We start from the raw sequence: 22,087 nt of genomic DNA, 5'->3' as shown, positions 1-22,087 counted from the left end.
TCCTTTTTAATGAATAATATTACATTATATATACAACATTTTGTTTATCCATTCATTTGTAGATGGACACTTGGATTGCTTTTACCTTTTGGGTATTGAATATAATACAGTTATGAACGTGGGTGTACAAATATCTGTTCAAGACCCTGCTTTAAATTACTTTGTTAGTAATTCAGAAATATAATCCTGGATCATATGGTATTTCTGTTTTTAATTTTTTGAAGAACTGTCATATTGTTGTCCAAAGTGTCTGTATCATTATACATTCCCATCAACAGTGTGCAAGGGTTTCAATTTCCCCACATCCTTGTCAACACTTGTTATTTTCTGTGTGTGCGTGTGTGTGTGTTTGTGTGTGTGTTTAATCGCACTCTGGTTGCATGTGTATGTGATGGTCAGTGTAAGTTTGTATATTTTGTTTCACATTTTTTTGGATACTCTGAATGAACTAGTTCAGTGTTTTCTTAAGCTTTTTCTGGACCATTAGACTTACCTATAGAAAGATTCCTTGCTTCTGATTCCTGTTGAATCAGAATCTCCAGGCCTGGAAATACATGTATTTTAACAAGCACCTCAAGTGATTTGATTCTTATAACTGGTCAAATTTCAGAAATAGTGATTAGACCTTTATTTTCCTTGATTATTGGTCAGGTAGATTTCATAAACTTTCCATAATCTCTTGGAGATTCGCAATGAACATTCACTTATTAAAGGGTATGTAAAAATCTTCCCAAGACAAGATATTTTGTTTGGCCCAGCATTTCCCAGCTTAAACATGAGCACTCTTATGGCATCTTATTTAACTTCTTATACTATGCTGTTTTTCCTTAAAACATTGGCAAATACTAATTTAGACAAATGTTTCTTAACTCTTATTCTATGGGAAAACTTTACCATTCTGAAAATTTTACTGCAGAACGATCTTATTAGATGTAGTGATTTACAGCCTTACTTAACATATTCAGGCCTTAACTGTCGATTAATTTCCCATGTGAAAGAGGTCTTTTGTTTTCTATGTACATACCACAGCTTGTCTGCTTATAATTAGTGGGAGCTGTTCTTTTTTAGTGGTTTCTCTAGGGGGTTTTAATTATTTTAGTCTTAAATTTATAGGCTTATTTATTTTAGTCTTTTGATACTAATGAAACAGAAGATGGTTTTTAAATGTGAGGGAGAACTATCCAGAGGTCCTTGCTTTCTGTGGCTGCAGTAGTCACAGTGAGCCAGGTACTTCAACCTGGTCTATGGCTAACAAAAAGGAAGGGCTTGAGGTCTTCAGAGCAGAAAATGCTAGGAGTTGTCTAGAGCTGCACTGTCCAGTACAATAGCTACTAACCTCTAGTGGTTATTTAAATGTAAGTTAATTGAAATAAAAAACATTTAGTATTTTAATCACACACCTAAATTTTACATGTTCAATAGCCACATGTGGCTAGTGGCTCCTATCTGAACCTTTGGATATGGAAAGGAGAATGGGAATTATTTATAGACCCACTCATTGAATCAGCGTAAGATCCAATAAAACTTTTTTCTTTTTTCTTAAACAACTACATTAAAGTATAAATATCATGAAATTCACCCATTTTAGGTGTACAATTCTGTAATTGTGAGAGGGGAGAGAAGGTAAAGGCACACCAAGGAAAGAACTAGACCTCATTCTAGAATACTTTGATGGGTACTAAAGGCCATAATTGTAAGTAAGCCTATGAGCATTTGTTTCAGGAGATAAAAAGTGCCTGCTTCTTTTCTAAAAAATGTGCCATATCATTTGTTTTCTGGGAATTTCTTGATTGTTTCCAAGGTGAAGGTAGACAGGACTTCTAGGTTTTTCCATAAAGGGAAGTCCAGGGAAACTTGTGAATTGCTGGCCTATACCAGGAAAGTAATCTCTGTAGGTCTGAGTTAACCACGTATTTCACTGTCTTGCTCCAGCTGTCTCTCATCATTCACCCATAAGCTTGTGCTTATAAAGTTCTCTTGATGGTTAAAAATTCATTTACTGTGTAGTTTTATAATGGAAATCTGATCATGTGATATATCTACAGGAAGAAAGATAAATAAAAGACAGTACTTTACTGACTAGATTTTATTTTTCTGTTGTTGACATTGTTTATATCTTTGCAAAAGGGAGTTGGATTTCATATAGAAAAGTTCCTTCTGGATGTGTGCCAGAATCAGTTTACTGTCATTTTTAGCTAAAAAGGTTTTCTCTTCTCAAATTTAACATACACCTCCTTTTCGCATAGCAGATGGAGAAAATCAATGAGCTGCTATAGTGAATTACAGTCCCCCCCCCCCCGTTTGATCTTTGATCTTAAGACAACTTTTAACCCTGTGGTAATCGCCCAAGAGATTTGAGGAAATATTTTGTAAAACAAAATTATGGGGGCTATGAACATGTAATTGGTGTTCTCAAAGCATTCTGTCAAATGTAAACTAAATACTTTTAAGAAATCATTATCAGCTGTTATGTGTTTTTATTAGGCTGATTTCTCAGTGTAGTTTATGTCTAAGTGCATTATTGCAATTTAGTTTTGAATTCATTTTATTGTTAAGAAATAATGAGACTTTTCTTGATATATCAACAGCTGGAAAAAATCACATCCATGAACAGCCAAAACTCTCTAATTAGGTTTTAAGACTAAAAATTATATTAGAGAATTTTAATTTGGAATGTTGCTTTTAAATTGACTTTTCAGTAAGCTTTAAATTTGTTTCATAGTCTTATCTTTTAGCAAACAAGTTGAGACATTAATAAAAACAAAATTGTGGTATAGAAAGAACATTGCTTCTACCCTTAAAACAGGACAAAACAAACAAAAGCTGGAAAGCTGCAAGTTTATGACTTTTTTGAACCCATCAAAGAGCTTAGTTACAGGGTACTCCAGCTAACTTGAGGACTAAGGAGAAACAGGTGCCTGCAGAGAGAGACACGAGCACTTGCTTACCTGGGGCAGACATGCTGGGCACTGGTAAGAATTTAGCTAGAATAGTTGAAGAAATCGATGGATGCTGAATGTAGCTAGCAGGAGAATATGAAGTACCTGGAGGTTGCACATCTAAGGGGAGTTTAATATCTACTTGCAGGCTTTTTCTCTACAAACTCTACTAAGTATTCCCCCCCAAAAGACAGGTGAGATTCCCAAGAACCCATCCTTTGGTTCAGGGCTTGCAGAGGAGAGTGGCTGCTACCAATGGAGCAAGCAATTCTGCCAGAACCTTTCTTCCCTATTTCCCTCTCTCCTTTACTGACTGGAAGTAGGAGAAGGCCGGACAAATCACTGTTGCCTTTAGGGCACTGGTAAAAACCCATTGCATCTGGGGATAGGGAATAGAATCAAACTCATTCTTAGGTGGCATGTTGGGTCCAGAACCACAAGTGGGTAAGGGGAAGGAGCATTGAGAAGGCCACATCCCTGAGACCCAGGGATACAGTGACTTACTTGTCTAAGGTTTATGCTTGATTAGAACAACAGAAAATCCCAGCTCTTGTCTCCAGAGTGGTAGATTCCAGGTAACGAGTAACAGTGGAGTACTGCTGAGAGAGGGGCAGACCATGACAGATGGACCCTCTCCGAGCTGCAGCACAAAGGGAAGACCTAAAGCTGAGAGTGTAGCAGACAGAAGAAACCTTGACAGACCAGGCTCCACTCTAAATACAAGTTGCCAGTAGAGGAGTTGGAAGACTGATGCACGGAGGGTAACCATATCCATAATGAATGTCAAACTCAGCTTGATTTCTGACTAGATTAATTTAAACCCGCACCCTAAAGGCATAGCAAGAAAAAAGGCGTGCCTGTTTCTAGGCATAAAAACTATGACTTCAGTCCCTGCTTCTCCTTCAAAAGATACGAGGAATACAAAAAGGCATAAAAAACCCAACACATTGCCAAGAGACAAAGCAATCAACAGATCAGATTCAGATACAGTGCAGATATTGGAACTATCTGATACAGAAGTTATAACTATTATTACTATATTAAAAGCTCTAATGAAAAAGGTTAATGGCATGATGAATTAGATGGGTAGTGTTTGCAGGATAGAAACTACAAAAAAGAGTTAAATAGAATACTAGAAGTGAGGAAAAGTAGCAGAAATGAAGAATGTCTTTGGTGGGCTTATCTGTAGTTCTGACACAAGGAAAAAATGAGTGAACTTGAGAATTGGTCAATAGAAATTACCAAAAAAGAGAAAAAAGAGCAGAGGGAAAAACATAGAACAGAGCATCTAACAGCTATGGTGCGCTGTCAACAAATCTAACATAAGCACAGTTGGAATACTGTAAACCACTACAGAATTAAACTGGAAAAGGCAAAACTATAGGGAGCGGAAACAGATCAGGTGTTACCAGGGTTTGCTCACTTAAAATTCTGCTGCTTTATTTATTTCCTGGTCTATTCATGGAACAAGAAAATAACTTATGAAACCTGTGGACTCTCTTTATAGACAAAAACATATATGCACATTTTGCAGTAATTTCAGATAATCAGATTTCACCAGAGCTTGTCCATTCGACCCTAGGTAAAGAACCATATTTTGGGGCAAAAATGAAGCATCAGTTTATCTTGATACTTGGTTTGGTTCTTATCACATTAGTAAATATATATTGGGGGGCAACTATGATAACTCACTATAAAGTTGTATAAAAAAATGGCTATGGACTGTTTCATGCTGAAGACCCTGAAGGTACAGCAGGGTCGCTGTGGATTAGTAGGCTGCCTTCAGAGTAGGGATACAATTAGGACATAGGCTGCTATCGGTTAGGCAGTCAGGGCCAAGCAAGTGAGTGCCCTGAGGTCTCTCCTTCCAGGGAGTGAGCAGGGAATGTAGCCAAAGGGTGATAGACCCCATGCCTCACCTGCAGTTATTCAGTGAGGTCAAATTCTTTCATGTCCTCCCACTCTCCATTCCTGACGTGTTCCATTGGCCCTTACGCTATTGCCGTGATATCGGTCTCATTTGATTTGAAATGTGAGCCTTCTAGTTCTTAATGTTTTGATGTCAGAGGGGTTGTGCTGAATTCAGATTCCAAGTGTTTATTAAATGTCTCCTATGGGCAGACTGTGCAGAAATCCACTTTTATATGCCTTATTTCATTTGATCTTCCTTAATTAAATGAGGCTTTGAAATATAGCTGAGGCCCATTTTATTGTGTGGGCTGAGTTGTCTTGAGAGAAGTGTGTGGGAAATCTAAATTGGTCTTTGAAGAGTTACTCATAGGATTATGGAAAGCAGTGGAAGAATGGCCTGCAGTTTGTGTAAAGTGACATACGGGAAGGCCAGTGAGACAGTGGACAATGAGGTTGTGTGTATGTTTTGAAAGTCACTTCTAATACTAAGTGCTTCTGATGACACATTTGCCTACATGGAACCATAATGAGCTTACATTTGAAGATGGAGTGCTCATTCATAGATGTAAATTGCTTTATAATTCATGCATCTAGGAGGAGGGAAATGTATGTTATTACAGTTGTAGCTCTTGAGTTACTTGCTGATTGGTAATGTCATGGCTTCTATTATGTGAAACTTTCTTATTTATAGTTTAATTTCTAACATATTTGAGCTAATTTTGAGCTTTGTTAGTCATAGATTATGATTTTGCCTCTCAGAAAACTTCTAAGAAAAATTCCAGAGTAGTCACTGTTATCACATGGTGAAGTCTCACAGTATTTTGAAAATTCAGCCTCACAGTGAAGGGAAATTTTTCTTAAGAAACATGAATAAACTCATTAAAGAGACTCTTGCTGTTTTTTACTTGACACAGGTTACATATTTTGAGTTCTTGATAAACTTTACTTCCTGGATGATCCCTCTTACTTGATGCCCTCTAATTAACTTTTGAAAAGCACAGAACGCTGCACCTCCCCAGCCCTTTAAAATCGTTTCGTGAGAATGAGGAGGAGGATTAGCTTCCTAGGTGATGTGTGGTGGCGTAGCTGTCTACGGGACTGTCATTAAAGCAGTGTAGCTTTAAAGGTGGCCAGCTGAATATGTAATCACTCGAGTAAATGAATAGGTACAATTAGAAATTGTGCCTCTATCTTCATAGGGCACCACATAACTGATAGTTCTTCTATATATACATGCAGTTGATCATAAGTGGTTCTTACAGTTTCCTTGGAGAAAGTGCTAGAAGAGGTAGTAGTACTTTCATGCTTTAGTCTGATCTGAGTTTGACATAACTTTTGTATTAGTCTTGTGTTGCATCTGTGGTTGTGCAGGGAGGGCAAAAACGTACATGTATATTGTGCTATCTCCTTTTCTTTTCCCACAGTATAGCCAGAGATGTGGGTTTTAAGGTACTGACTGATTTTCTCATTTCCAGTTCGTACAGGAAATTTTGAAAAGTTTAATGGCTCCTTCTATTATAAAATATTAAACCCTTTTTAAGAAAAGAAGAATTGAGTAAAAAGTGAAATTTAAGATTGAAGTTTGGTTGCCTAGAGTCAACTGGCACCAATTGTGACAGAATTGGAGAGTAATTTATGTAGCAGATTTACATAAATTGGCTCATTTTAGAAAGCGGGCATGCAAAAGGTGCAACCCTATTGACAGTACCTTTTCATCAAATTTTGCTGAGCATTGTATTTTCCAGATTTTTGATTGCTTTCTTTTCCTCGAAAAGTTAGCTTTATAATTAAAATAAAAGATTAGTTTGCTCAAAGCAACAAGTTAGTAATACTTGTTAAATCTGAAAATTTTATTTGTGCTTTACAGCTTTTTGTTTGTTTGTTTAGGATAAACATCTTGAAATTGGATCCAGCCCAACATTGCAGATATTATTTCCTTTCCTTCTACCTGATGACTCTCCCTGCCCATCTGGGTAACTTCAGCTCAGCTCAAGGGCAGTCTTTTCTGACCTCCCTGTGTGTATTCCACCCCCATTCCTATCACTCCACTTACAGTGCTTTCAGCCTTGTCGTCAACAACCTAAAACCCACGGGATATGTTTTGGTTTTTATCCTGTTCCATCTTGCTGTGAAATTTGTCAGTACTGACTTCTCCGTTTTTCTTAAACACTCTTTTCCTCTCTGCTGAGTTTCTTTCCACTGATGTGGCTGCTGCTTACTCTTTGTGAGCTCCTTTTCTGCTTGTTCCACTGATGGTGTTGGTCCTTGGGTTATTTCTCCTGGTTCCTTTCTTATGTGTCAAACCTTCTCAAGGAGATGTCTTTTATTTCATAGCTTCAACTATCATCTCATCCCGATGACTTCTAAATAACCATTTTCAGCCCAGATCTTTCCTCTGGATTCCTGACTCATATCCAGCTGGCTTCTGGGTGGTTCCAATAAGTGAGAAAAATCACTAAGATGTCCCATAGGCCCTTTAAACCCAGTGTCTCCAAATAACTTGTTAGGGATTCTCCCCTCCTCTCCCCTTTTTCTGGTCATATCATTTCTCTGCTTGAAAACATTCAGTGCCTCTTCTTTCCTACCAAATGCTCTGGCCCAAAACTGTATTTCTAGCTGCAGTTTTCATTGTGCCACATATATTTATACCTTTGCTTTAGTGAAACTAAAATTCTTGGCTTTCTACCAATATGCATTGAACCTGCCATATCCATGTTTTTTTCTCTTTGCTTTGTTCAAGGATAGGATGACAACACTAGAAAGTTGTAATCAAGGATTTGAGTGTGAGTAGTTTATATGGGAGATGACCCCAGGGAGAACCTAAGAGGGAATGGGAGCAGGGAAGGAAATGGGGTGGAATGAAACCTGTTCAGGGTGTGTTAGTGAATGGGCTACCACTTTTGAAAAGACTTGGTGGGCTCCTCCACTCATATATGCTCTGTCCGTGCCTGCTCGGAAATCTGGACTAGCTCTTGGAAAGGGAGCCGAGCTATTCAGCTATGACCAGTTTTACATTGAGCCTGGGGTTTTTGGCGATTAAATTTAATCAAATAGAATAAATTGTAATATAAATAGAATAAATTGTAATAGTAACAAGGCGATTATTTATTTTAAACTGTCAAACAATTTTTTTCTCTTTTAGCCTCTGCCTATGAATTCTAATATATTTGGCACTTGATCCCTATTATGACAGTATGAAATAACGAAAGCATAATTGTGTTTTTTTGCAAACAGGTATGTTAATGTTACAACTTTTTGAATGCTGACCCAGAAACTCTGTAGTGTATAAGATATATAATGGTTCTATGAACCATAGTTTCAGGATTTTACAAATAACGATTTCAGTTCAGTAATTTCCTTGATTTTCTTTTTATAAATCCCTAACTGCTGTTTTTATTTGATGATGCCTAGTATTTCAATAAGCTTATTTGAATGAGAAGATCTCAGTTGACAAATTAAAAACACCTCTTGTTGGAATATTCTTACCCTGCACAGGTATTTTGTGACAGATTGAAAAGGAAGCATTGCAAAATGACTATATTACAGTAAGTCATCTGTGAAACCTGCAGGCAGACATTTATATCCATTAGTAAAGATGTAGGCTTTCAGTTTTATTCTGAGCAGCTACACTTACACAGACTAAATATATTGCTTGGTAGGCATTTTCTTGCCAAGTCTTATTACATACACTCTTCTGTTTTTGTTGTTGTTCCTGTCCTTCCTTTTTCTACTTTCCATTGAATTGAGTATTTTTTATGTCCCATTTTTATCTCTTCTATTGGCCTATTAGTTATACTTTATTTTTGGTTGTTGCTGCTGTTGGATTTAAAGTATTTATCTCTAATGTACCATAATCTACTTTTAAATAATGTTATATGCTTACCATGGAAATGTAAAACACATTTTCCTCTCCCCATTTTTTTACTATTCCCTAAATTTACTTGTACATATTATAAACCCGACAGTATATTGTCATTGTTAAAAAACAGTAAGTTATCTTTAGAGTAAAATTTTAAAATGTGAAACAAAGTTATTTTCATTTGCTCACATATATAACATTTCTAGTGCTCTTCACATCTTTGTGTTTTTCTGAAATTTTATCTGCCATTTTTCTTTAGCTTCTCTGAAACTTTTTTATTTCAGACATACTTGTATCAAATTCTTTGCATTTGTCTGAAATTTTTATTTTGTTTTTATTTCTAATGATATTTTTGCTAGTTATAGAATTTTGACTTGACTTTTTTTTTTGGTCTACCAGCACTTTAAAGATGTTCCATTGTCTTCTGGTTTGCATTGTTTATGAGGCAATTTCAGTGGAAAAGTCTTTACAGTGGCCTGTAAGGTCTGCCTGATCTGAAACTTTGTGACTCTTGGACTTCATTTCCTCCCGCATTCAGACAGGCCAAGTGCTTGCCCAGCAGAAGGATATTGAGGAGTTTAGAGTTTCTTTCAATGTAAGATAATCATACTTTTATAAGAAGTCTAAAAATAGGCATACTTCAGACCCTGGACAAAGAAAATGATCAAGTTAATCAGTTTCTTTATTCCCACCAAATACGGCTGGGTGTCCTTTTAGTTAACCAATTTTGCTATTCTCCATGACAGCTTCTCTTCCCAACCTATGCTAAAATTTTAATGGCCATTACCCTTCCTATTTACATTTCCACCCATGGCTTTTCAGAAGCTCTTCACTTTTATTTTTATTTTTATTTTATTTTGTGTGTATGCCCTGACCGGGAATCAAACCAGCTACCTTTTGGTGCATGGGAAGATGCTCAACCAACTGAGCCACACCAGCCAGGGCAGAAACTCTTCACTTTTAGATTCCTCTGTCCACTTGGCCCACCTCACAGGTCTGCAGCATCATGTACATCCTGAGACATGCCCTGTGAGGCTTACTCATGGCGGAGAGTGTGCCCCTGGGCTAGCCCCATGACCTGGTCCATTGTCTGTGAAATCAGTTACTTTCTTAATTCAAACATTGAAGAAGAAGTTAAATTTCATCTTAATAATTTGTTTTATATAATTGAGGTAAAATGTATAACATAAAATTTGCTACTTCAGCCATTTTAAATATAATTAATTCAGTGTCCTTAATTACATTTAGTGTACAGTCATCACCACTGCCTGTTTCCAAAATTTTTTCATTACCCCAAACAAAAATTCTGTAACCATTAAGCAATAAGCCCCCTTTTCCTCCCCTCCTGAGCCCCTGGTAACCTCTGATCTACTTTCTGTCTCTGAATTTGCCTGTTTTTAGATATATAAGTGGAATCATATCATATTGTCATTTCATTTCTGGCTTACTTCACTTAGCCTAAAGTTGTCAAAGTTCATTCAAGTTGTAATATCAGAACTTCACTGGTTTTTGATCTTGGATAGTGATACCAATTTTCTCTTGAAACATCTGTATGGTTTTCAGTGCAAAAATGAGTTTTTCCCCCTCCTTTTCTTTTGTGTTATATGACCTTAGTAACAGCTTTTTTAACTTTTCCCAGTGGATGCTGTTATAATTGTGGGCTTGTTGATTCATGCTGATGAATAGTAATTTCTTGCAAGTTTTCCTGGCACGTAGAGCTCATTTTTCATGTGATCTGCATAAAAGGTGTGGTGGTGAATATTAATCAAGTAAGAATGCACATTTGAATGCTAAGTCAAAACAAGCTTAATTAGAACACACAAGTCACATTAGGGGTCCCTCTGTAGGGAACATATGCTCTCCTAGTTTTGTAGCTTAAAACTTTTTCTTGATAGGTGTCATTGTATGGATAAGAAATTTGAAGTGGGGTGAGGTGAGGTGAGGTGGGGTGGGGCAGAACTGCTGCTGCTGCTCATATGAAGTTTTCAAGATTTTTTCATTATTATCAGTAGCATGTTTTATAACAAATTGTTTTCCCCAGGACAAAAAATACAGGTTTACTCAACTAGTTAAACCAAGCTGACTTGTTGAAAAATTTATATGTGAAGGCACTGCACCGGGTGCCACGTAGGAGATTCAAAGAAATATAAAGAACTGCCAGCCTAGTGAGCTTACTTATGGAGAGTTTATACCTGAATTGATGCGGTTCAAGATATAATTACATTTATCACAAACATGCAGGAAGTTAACAACAAAAGGGAACATCTGTAATACTTTCAACAATAAAGATAAGTATATAAAAACTCAATAAAAGGGATAGGAAAGGATAAGTAATAATAATTAAAGGAAGTATGTAGACTAGTGGTGTTCAATATTTTTATTTTAAATAGTGGAACCTTTGTTTTTCCCCCCAAATGAAATCTTAAACTAAACCCGAATATAGGGGGGCGGGCGGGGAAGGAAGCGTAGACTCTTCTTTATTGCTAGAAGCCAGGGTTCCAGATATGACTGGAGACTCTTTACCTAAACTCTAGGTCAGTTTCCTTATGAGCGAATGGGATTATTGTGAGGACTAAAAATAATGGCATATGTAAAGCATTTAAAACCATTTGGAATATCCTAAGTTCTAAATGCATTTTCTCAGTTAATATTGCTGTTATATTGAAGAGAAGGGGCGGCCCCACACCACCATCCCTTCTCCTCCCAGCTGTGGAATCGGAGTCCTAAGCCTAGAGACAACTGCCACCTGAATTTAGAGAAGAAAAGAACACTGAAAAACTGCCAGGGTTTTTTTTTTTGGCCCCAAATTACTAAGAGCATATCTGTGTTAACAGTTCCAAGGGTTTATTAGTTTTATTATCCTCTTTTGGACAGTATCCTCATTAGTGTAATATGAAATATACATAAACCTAAGTAGTCAGCCTTAAATTAAGACAGCATTTTGTATCCAGCGCTGTGCTGCTCATCAGGATTTGCCCATTGTGGATGTCAGAAACCTGGCTCCAGTATTCAGGTATGGTTTACGTGATCCAGACATATGTTTTTCTTCACATATTTGTATATACCTATGAACATCTGTGAGAATATATGTATTTAGTCTATGTATATTATGCAGATAAAATATATTTATTAGGAACCTTCAGACTGATGGCAATGAGAACTGTATACATGATACCACACATTTTGGGTCTTCTCCTAGCAAACTTCTGCTACACCTTCACCTGTGTGGCGAAGAGAATGGTTCTCTTCTTGTCTAGATTCTTCTGTGTCCCACCTGACTGAGTTGGGACATCTGATGCTTGTGCCAGGGTTTAGCTTACCAGATCAAGTTTTTCGTTTTTCCTAACATACTTTCCAAGGACAATCCTTAAATGCTATTAAAAACCAATTTACTTAGAGCTTTTGCTTTCCTCTGATATATTAATAATCCTTCACGTGTCCCACTGCCGGCTTCATTGTAAGTAACGGTGTGTGATAACTCAGCCTTGGTTTTCTCTCTCAAAGACCTGCCTACTCTGTTTTGCATTTGGCGGCCACTTCTCTCTGAGTATTCTACAGATAGGGGCCTGGAGTCCAAGGAAAAAAATGGATTTCCAACTGGGCAGATATAGGGAGATGTTTTTGTTGTTGCACCATTAAATATCCCCTCTCCCTTTCCACCCATAAATAGCAATTACAGAAAATTATTTTTTAATCGCTTAATGTTCAGTATTTACATTAGCACATCAAAAGAGGATATTTAATTCTTAAGGTTAATGGTTGTGTTTTTTATGAGTTTTAATAATTTGGTGACTAAAAAGAAATCTCACTTTGATTTGCTAATCCATCTTTATGAAGATAGCTACTGTTAAAATAAATAAACCATTCTGTTTTGAATAGAACAATTGTAATTTCATCAGTAATCTTTACTGATGAGAATTAGCTCATTACTCATTTTTTGCCTGGTGAGTATTAGTCCTGGCAGAGAGTATAGTCTAATGATTAAGCGCATGGGTTCTGGAGTCCGACTACCTGGGCTTGCATATAAGCTACACTATTTACTGAGTGACTTTGGGCAACCTAACTTATTTTCCCTAGTTTCCTTATTTGTAAAATGGGGCTAACTTTGGTACCTACTTCATAGCATTATCATGAAGATAAATGAGATACTTAGCGCATTTTTTGGTATGTTGTTAGCACTAACTATAATAATTATTATAATGTATTGTTGAGAGGCAACATGGTGTGATAGAATTAGACCAATGTGGTTTATTATCCTAGTGCTGGGGTATGGAGGTGCCTTTATACATGACCTTGAACAAACTGTCTAAACTCTCGGTATTGATTTCTTCAACTATAAACTGTGGGCAACCTTCCTTATCAGGTAATTGTGAAGATCTGGTACATAGCAAAATCTAAAAACTGCCACTGTATTACTCTCTTCTCCCTTTCTTTCTGGTTCTTAGTTTAGTTTAGGAATGCTGAAAATCAGAAAATCTTTTAATTACCTGAAGTAAAAATCAGCTAGTGTTCTTTTATAACATATGTTAAGTAGCTGTCATTCAATATGTGTAGTTTTACTGGAATCTGTTTTTTAATGCCTGCCTTATTTTTTGGCTGAATTAAAGGAAATAAATAGGAGGCACTGAAAAAAGATTATTAAAGAGCTTTAATGTTTTATATCTAAAGAATAATTAGAAAGTAAAAGAATAGGCAACGCAGTTTTGTTTTCATTAGAAGTTATGCAGGTAAGAAGCTAAAGATACACCTAGGTCAGGGAGATGAGATGGGACTCCTGTGTTTTGTCTTTGATTTGCTAATGGAAACATGAGCAACATTAGGAAGCTATATTCAATATGGGAGAGTGCTGTAGGAACTACCCAAGGGACTGTGAAAGTCATTCTGTTTACTGGGTGGGTAAAGGTGCTGAGAGGTTTGAGATGATCTGATGCTGATCAGTCTAAGATCATGGTCCTTTTCTGTCTCCTCTTGGGGATGTGTTGACAATGGTAGTTGACCCAATGGGGGTTGGTGCAGTGATAGTAGAAAGAGGAGGGATAGTTGCTTCTATTCATTCTTCAAAGACTTGCTCCAGGGTAGGGTTTAGGATAGGAAGGGTCCAGAACTCACAGGGTTAATTTTTCCCTGTTTATCAATAGGGACAAATTCAGGAAGCTGGCGTTGGGGGCATGGAGCTCTGCTTTTCCTCTAGAGTAAAATATTGATAAGAAAATAGCAAAGTGGTATCACATGAGTTCATTCTGTGGACCACCAGTTTTTTCCACAGATCATCAACCTAGTAAGGCACAATGTCTCTTTTTTATAAACATGTATTTTGAAACAGACACACACACACAATTCTGAAGAAAAAAATCTTAGCTAACAACTATGCGCAAAATTTCAAAATATCAATATCAAAATATCAAAAAAGAGTGTATGTTATGGTATAAAAATGGTTTGGCACTACTAGAATCCATGGTGGAGAACTACCTTAAGTGTGCAGCTCTAATGGGGACTGACAGTAATGTCGTGCTGGTGCTTCAGATAGCACAGTGTTATTATCTGAAATGACGAACAACTCTTGGTAAAGTTTTAGAGAAAAGTAGTACCATTTCCTTCGACTTACCCAGTAGTTGCAATCCTAGAAAACTCAGCATATGTTAAATATACTAGAAAATTATAAGGATTACTTTTATTTATATATAAAAAGGGATTTGGTTCTACCTAAAAATCCTAGTTGGACATTTGAAAGCTGTGTGGTGTTGTGACATATATTGTAGTATGTAAACATCCTCTCTCCTTCAGAATGAATGTTTGTGGTACACCCCCAATCATTGTGAGAACCAAACCGCCCTCACAGCTTTCTCCCACACTTCCCAGGGTCAACGCCAACCCTTCTGAGAAGCAGAGTTGATTCCCCATCACACTTGCCAGGGGCTCTAGAAGACACACAGTACAGTGATTACTGCTAAGGTCACACCCATATCCCAGGAGACTTCCCTTGCCCTGACATTGCCAAGCACATTAAATAAACTAGGTCTAATACTATTACCTAACAGATACCTTGGAAATGTTTGTTTTGGAAGGGAGATGTCAGCGTATAGAGAGAGCTTTGCATAATGGCTGTGAGATGGAACTCTCTATCCACGCTGCCTGCATTCCAGTTTAGTCACTGCCACTTATATGAGTTTCTTAACCAAGCAGGCCTCAGTTTTCTCACCTGAAAATGAATCAGTGCATTGAGTTACCTACCATGTGGGCTTGTTGTGAGGATTCTTGACACATTGCACTGTGCACACTGTGTGGAAGAGAGACTTGTGAGAATAGTGAACAGGCAAGGACAGGCTTTCTAAAGGTGGGAAAGGAAATCACTACAGTATAAATAAACTGCAGAAAATTAAAAAGATTATGTATTTTGATTGTCTCGTAGTGCATCTTTACCAGAGTTCAAAATAGATTTTAATGGATAAAATTCATCGTTCTTTCCTTTTCCTCACTTTTGGCAGGGATTATAATGGTTAATAGCTAATAATTACAGAACTCTTAATATGTGCCAAGCATGGTACTAATAGCTTTACAAGTATTGCATTATTTAATTTTTAAACAAACCTATGAAGTTGTTACTATTATTGTCACCATTTTTACATATAGAACAATGAGACAAATTGAGGAATTAACTCAGATTGTCACAGTTTAGAGAGTCAGACTCAAATCGTCTGACTACAGAGTCCATTCTTTTAATCACTGGGCAACACTGAACAAGGAAATGGGCAAATAAAGGCACCACTCCTACTGGAGAGCAGCCTCAACCATCCAAGCCTGGGGACAATTTCAAATCAGTAGTGCTGGGTGACTATTCCTTGCCATTTTCTGGTTCACTCTAGGAGTTTTATGTTCAGCACCCTGGTGGAGGTTTGGGTTTTGCTTTAAAAGTGAGTTGGTGTCTAGATCAGGAGTGTCCAAAAGTACTTTCTGTAATGATGGAAATACTATGTATTTGCTCTGTCCAACATGGTAACCAGCCACTACCATGTGTTGCTGTTGAGCACTTGAAATGTGGCAAGTGTGACTGTGGAAATTAATTTTAAAATGTTATTGAATTTTAGTGAGTTTAAATATAAGTAGCCACATGTGGCTAGTATTGAACAGCACAGGTCTAGGTAAGTAAGGTGATGCAAAGAGGAAATGTGTGTAGGGTCACCTAAATGCTGCAGTTCCGCTTTTTCTGTCTCCTGGATTTGCAAAACTGCCACTCTGCATTCGAACAGGGGCCAGTCTGTTACAGATATAGAAATAATACACATAGATACTGGGACCTACTTCTGCTTTTTTAGATACAGAGGCCTTAAGTGCTTTTGGATACGGATGGCTTCAGAAGCATCTTTGTCTAGCAGGTGGGTGCCCCTCGTGAAGTCCTCTGGTGAGCTCAGAAGTCACCGGCTTTAGCACGCCTGGTCCTGCTGCACTAGCTCAAGATACCTTTAATTATCGCAGCATATGTTTCAGTTTTCAGGCTGGAGGAAATTTATTCCCTTCAGCCTGAAGTCAGCACAGATGGGATCTTGAGCTGAGCCCTCAACACGAAAGAACTAAACGCTGCTGACCTCAACAGCTGTGGTTGCCATGGTATGTGGAGAACTTTTATAATAAAAGCAAAATTTCCATCTATAGCCATCATCGTGACTTGAATTCAAGGTAGGTAAGTGAAGGGTAGCATATGTTGCTGGCTTTATTTAGTTTTAAAAATCAACAGCATTAGAACACAAGTAGCTTGTTTGCGTTTGGTGTGTCCATGTATATAGCAGTATGCATTCCAATTCAGGTGTGTATCCAAACATGAAAGAATTTATGTGAAAATGTTGACCTTGAGTCAGGGTATCTAAGCAGTTCAGTGCTAGTGTATGTATGCTTAAACATAACTTACTTCTTCCATCTTTTGAGCTTTATAAAATGTATTACTGCTGAATATAGTCTGATGGGATTTTTTTTTTTTCTCAACATTACATTTTTAAGATACATCTATGTTACTGCACGTGGCTATAGTTCATTTATTTTCACTGCTGTATGATATTCCCCTGTATAGAACATACATTCATTCTCCTGTCAGTTAAATGTCCTTTCAGTTGATTATACTTTCTGTTGCATTATTATTTGAAGGTAGCAAGGATAGGGCATAGATTATCCACATCTCAGAAGGAGGGACCAGTAGGCAGAGGGGTCAGGAATATAGGATACATTTTGAGTAAGGAGATGGGAAGGGAACTGACATATATACATATTATTTTCTGGATACCTGGAACTGTCACATACGCTATCTCATTTAATTCTCAAAACAGTCATGTGAGAGCTTTAATTATCTCCATTTAATAAGTGAAGCAGTGGACACATGGAGAGGAAAAGTAACTTTGCCAGGCTTGTGCCGCTAGGAAAAGATGGAGCAAAATGTTCAACCTGAGTTCTTCTGACCCAGGTCCTTTATGCTCTCTCTACAAGGGACTGACTAGAACAGTCAGGGCTATATGACCATAACGAGAGATAAAGTATAAATGGAAAGAGGTTACAGTTACGCTCTGTCACTTAAAAGAACAAAGTAAACATAGCACCAGGGAAATTTGAATTCAAGGCAGACAAGAGAAGGAAAACAAACAAAAGGAACTTCGTGTTTGAGGCTCCTGCATACTGCTCTCCACCAAATCATTCAGACCCTACATTCTGACTTGGGTTGTGACTTACTTAACTAGCTCTGTGGCCCATACTCTTCTAGTAATTTTCCTCCTGTCAGGGATGAGCTAAAAAGCCATGTAGTCCCAGGATCACCTTAATCAGCCATAAATAAAATAAGTTGACCCTGATTTCTTAGCAGTTTGCAACATGAGGTGTTTTTTTCTTTAATGAGAATTAGGATAGAATGGGGTGCCAGCCTAGCAAATGAGAGAACTTGTTTTTTTCATCTGTAACATTTTCGACTGCTACTAGTACAATCAGTAATAGAATGTAAGGACATACTTAGAATTTATTTCTATGATTTCGAATTATTGACTGCTACTGCTAGCCCAAAGCTCATAAAACCAGAGTTGTTATGCAGCTGAAAAGAGAAAAATCTCTTTTGGTAAACAGAGGCTGGGAATTGGCATTGCTCTTTGCAGGTGGCTATTGTACTTGTTCATGTTTTATTTAGCTGTTTAGCAGTGCCATTTGGTTTCTAATTAAAGTTGTGCCTGCCCTTTGTTTATGAAGGCCTCACCTAGATTTAACCATGAGATCAGCTTGATCAAGGGGATTTGCAAAGGTAAGCTTTATTGCTTCGCACAGTGGCCTCTATGCTCTGTCTTGAGTGTGAAGGCAGCATTGATTCATAAGAACATTACTAAATAGCTCAATGACCATTGGAGTATGTGGAGTAGGGAATGAAGTGCAGAAGTTATTAACAGATGCTCTGTCTCTATTAACCTCTCTAACCCTTCCATTTAGCTTGATGGATAGAGGGATTTGTGCCCTGAAATCACAGAGGTATCACGTGCTCAGATGTGGGATCACCTTTAAGAGGGTGTTGTTAATCATTTTAGCAGATCAAGACTCAGTTTAACTGGTTTTGAGCAGTTTTGCTTCACATTTTATTATGGTATTTAATAAACTTGGAAGATATGTAATCAGCAAATCTAATCTTGAATTTACTTATTAAGATGAAAAAGCCAGATCTGTATTTTGATATTTATTGTATTTTGGTATGTTAACCCCACATATATTGAATTACTGTTCCTCTGATTACCATAAAAATATTGCAATTCTGTTTTTGCCATTCTGTTGGGGAAAAGAATGATGAAGGTAGTACGTACTGTTTAGAGACGGTTTTTTCCTGCTAGGCTATTATACATTATAGGAATAGTCTTAAAATAGTATTTGAGTTACTGAGTTTTAAAAACATTGTTACTGGGAAGTTTTAAAACTTTATATGATTATTAAAAACCTGTTTTAGAGTTTAATAGTCTCAGTGTTTTCCATTTTAATGACTCTCCATGGTTAATTTAAAATAATTATTTTAGTATTCCAAGCAAGCTTTGCATTGAAAATGATCATTAAATTAATCTAAGGAAATACGAGTTTTAACATATTGTGATGCTGTTTAGTTGCCCCAAACATTTTTTAAAAAGTTAATATTGTATTCATTCACCAGTATCTTTTGATTTATTAATTTCAGATTTTGTGAAATTTATGAATTTCAAGCGTTTCTCGCAGGGGTGGTCCCCAAGAAGTAATGATGCATATAGTCCGTTTGTGAAAATGGGGGAACTTTTCAAAGGTACACTGACAGCCCAGGATTGGGCCCTGTCTACTTTTAGAAAACCCCTTAGGGCAACTCAAATGACTCTTTGAAAAGAGTCAGTTTGTCTCAGGCTGAAGGGAAATAGAATAAATATTTCCCCACAGGATTGCATGAGTGATGTTGGTGTGGAGGTTGCTATTTGGCCGACGTTGAACATTTCAGAATGGAGCAAAGTGACATATTTCTGTACTTGTACTTCGGCCTCATTCCAAACATTTATGTTTTAAGATCCATGCCATTCTGTTATAGATTGTTTGCTTGGGGATAGTGGTAGAAATTTAGTCTTCTGTTTTGTTTTGCAGTGGAGGGAGTTTCAACCTTTTTCTTGGTGTTAAGACTGGTTGTTCCAGGTGGTTCCACCCAACAAACGATGAAATTGTCACTCTTACATACTAAAGCAGAGCTGAATTTGTGACTGGCTTGCTGCTGTTTCTTGCTGAATCTCTTGACAGCAGTAGGGTTTAGGCTTGAGTGCCTGATACTGGTGGCTTCTTGTTTTGATGTAGTCTGACCTCTGTATCAAAAGCCTGTGATCCAGTGAAGTTCAAAGCAGGATTTCAGAGGTCGGGGGGAATGATTAAGGCTCTGCCTCTGCCGCACAGTACTCACGCAGGTGATATATGGCCTTGCTGTATGTTTACATCGTCAGGCCCACCAGCTTGGTTCTGACATCAGGGTCTTGTCTGTGTAGTCAGGTTTGTGTACAGTGGGGTTAAACTTCCTCTCAATACAGCGAGGAGGTGTATGGGAGGTCTCCACAGTGTACATTGGTCAGACTAGCTGGATTTTGTTCTTTAAGGACATTAGTACTTAACTCTATTTCAGATGTGTAGAGATTGCTGGTTTTATCAGTTACACACCTGTGTTATGTGAGTTAGTCTGTCTAATACTTTAGGTAAATACTGATAAGAGCAATGAAAAAAATCTATCATTCCCCTGCTAGTGTAACCCCTTCCCTGAAGGACGAAGGATGACATTTATCAGGATATGACGCTAGGGAGCAGTATAGAACTGATTAGGTTTCCTTGCTTTCTGTGGTAGGTGTTTTTCAGGGTGGGGAGTGATGGTTAGGTTTTGCTCCTCTACTTGTTTTGTCTTTTTTCAGGGGGACAGTTGAGGAGGTAGAAAAATTCTATGACTTCACTCTTGTTTGCTTTTAAATCTCTACTGAATCTTGAGTTCTATTCCATTTTATTACTAATATTATTTATTTGTGAACTTTTTCTTCTTTTCTTAAATAATCTTGCAAGAAGTTGGTTGACGTTATTTGTCTTTCTGGCTTTGTCCCCTCTGTTACATCTTTTATTCCTTCTTTATTTTGTATATTTGTTTTGTTATGATTTCCTACCCTGTGCTTTCCTGGGTTTTCCATTATTTTAAAATTTGAATTCCTAATGTGCATTTTCAGCTCTTTTGCTTTTAGTTTTTTTTCCTTTTAGCAAACATTTAAAGCTGTAAATGTTGCTGTAAGTATTACTTCAGCTTTATCTCACAGGTTTTGATCTTTAAAAATTATTTAATCTAACATATTTTCTAATTTCATGATAATCCTTCATTGATCCTTGAGTTGTATAGAAACATGCTTTTAAATTTCCATGCACCTGAGGTTTTACTGGGTTTCTTTTTGTTACTGATTTCTAATAGAATTAAATTAGAAATCTAATTCAACAAAAAGAAAAGCATAATGTAGGAAGTCCTAGCAAGACAAATATGCCACTTGTTTAAAAAATTTAACTGAGTAAATTTTAAAGATCTTATTAGCTTTATTCAATGATTGATGAACTGGGCAGCATCCAGTCTAGCCGAAAGAAAGAAAGCTCCAAGGAGCTGTAAAATCAAAAACTTTTATAGGCAGAAGGGAGCGGGCGTAAGGAAGTTATACTAGGTGAGAAAGCTGACTGGGAAGGTGATGGTAGGCGGTCTATCAGGAAGATAGGTATACCTAACTTGTGCTGATTGGTTGGTTCTGGATGGACTGGTTTAAGATTCAGTTTCTGGGAGAGCTGAAACTGTAATTAAGTTTCCATTTGATGTGGGGCTTAGCTTAAACAGCTCCATTTTGGCCCTTGAATTATCTTTTTAACACATGGAAATATATACTTAAAAATGGTTAAAGTGGTAAATTTTATATATATTTTATCACAATTTAAAAAAGAGCATTATTATGTACATGTCTCACATTAAAGGTGAAAGGTGTTCATCAATGCAAAAAATGTAAATCTTAAGGGACCATATGGATGGAGTGAGCAGAACGTGTTCGTATCAATATGTTGATTTGTTTTCTTTCTTCGACCATATATGGTTCTTATTTCCTAATGTGAAATTTATCTTTTTAACAGGAAGGAAAAGCTGATGCGATGCTCTCAATGCCGAGTTGCCAAATACTGTAGTGCTAAGTGTCAGGTAAGAATGTTCAACTGTAAGTGAACCCTTCAAGTTCTCCACCTCTTCAGTCTGTCCTCTGGTATGCCTGTTGGCCTGTTTCTGTGTCTTCACAAACTTTGCCTTATTTTAACTTATTTCTTTCAGTTATAAAATATGTGGTAAAAAGTTTATATATATACATACATGTGTAAATTTTACTCCTCTTCATCTTGTCCTCCTGACCTCAATCCTATTTCCCAGAGAGAGCTACTGTTAAGTTTCTTGTGTCTTCGCAGCTTTTTCCATTTTCTTGTGTAAACATAGTCATATATCTATACCCTCTTCTTTTTTCTTTTTTAAATATATCTTTATTGATTTCAGAGAGAGGGAAGGAGAGGGAGAGAGAGAGATGGAAACATCAATGATGAGAGAGTCATTGATCGGCTGCCTCTTGCATGCCCCCTGCTGGGGATCGAGCCTGAAACCTGGGCATGTGCCCTGACTGGCAGTCGAACCGTGATCTCCTGGATCCTAGGTTGATGCTCAACTGCTGAGCCACGCCCGGCAGGGCTATACCCTTTTCTTAAAGAACAGATAAAGGTTATCTGGCACAAATTCTTGTATACCTTGATTTTGTTTTTCACTTAATAATCTAGAGGAACTTCTGCTACCATCCCACTTTTCCCATTATGAATATTACCACAATCATAA

General features: G+C 37.2%; 1 protein-coding gene across 2 annotated transcripts in view; it reads left to right on the top strand.

Moving 5' to 3' along the window:
• The window catches only part of SMYD3 (SET and MYND domain containing 3), a 358,155-nt gene that overhangs the window by 38,983 nt on the left and 297,085 nt on the right, over positions 1-22,087 (top strand). For both annotated transcript variants that reach the window (XM_087829018.1, XM_016201413.2), the window contains exon 2: positions 21,352-21,415. In XM_087829018.1, coding sequence (XP_087685144.1) covers positions 21,352-21,415 — 64 coding nt within the window. The remainder of the gene's footprint in view (positions 1-21,351; positions 21,416-22,087) is intronic.

This window comes from Miniopterus natalensis, chromosome 21, assembly GCF_054644295.1.
Source record: "Miniopterus natalensis isolate mMinNat1 chromosome 21, mMinNat1.hap1, whole genome shotgun sequence".
Lineage (NCBI taxonomy): Eukaryota > Metazoa > Chordata > Mammalia > Chiroptera > Miniopteridae > Miniopterus > Miniopterus natalensis.
The sequence above is the reverse complement of the archived record's forward strand: the minus strand, read 5'-3'. Positions and strand labels throughout refer to the sequence as shown.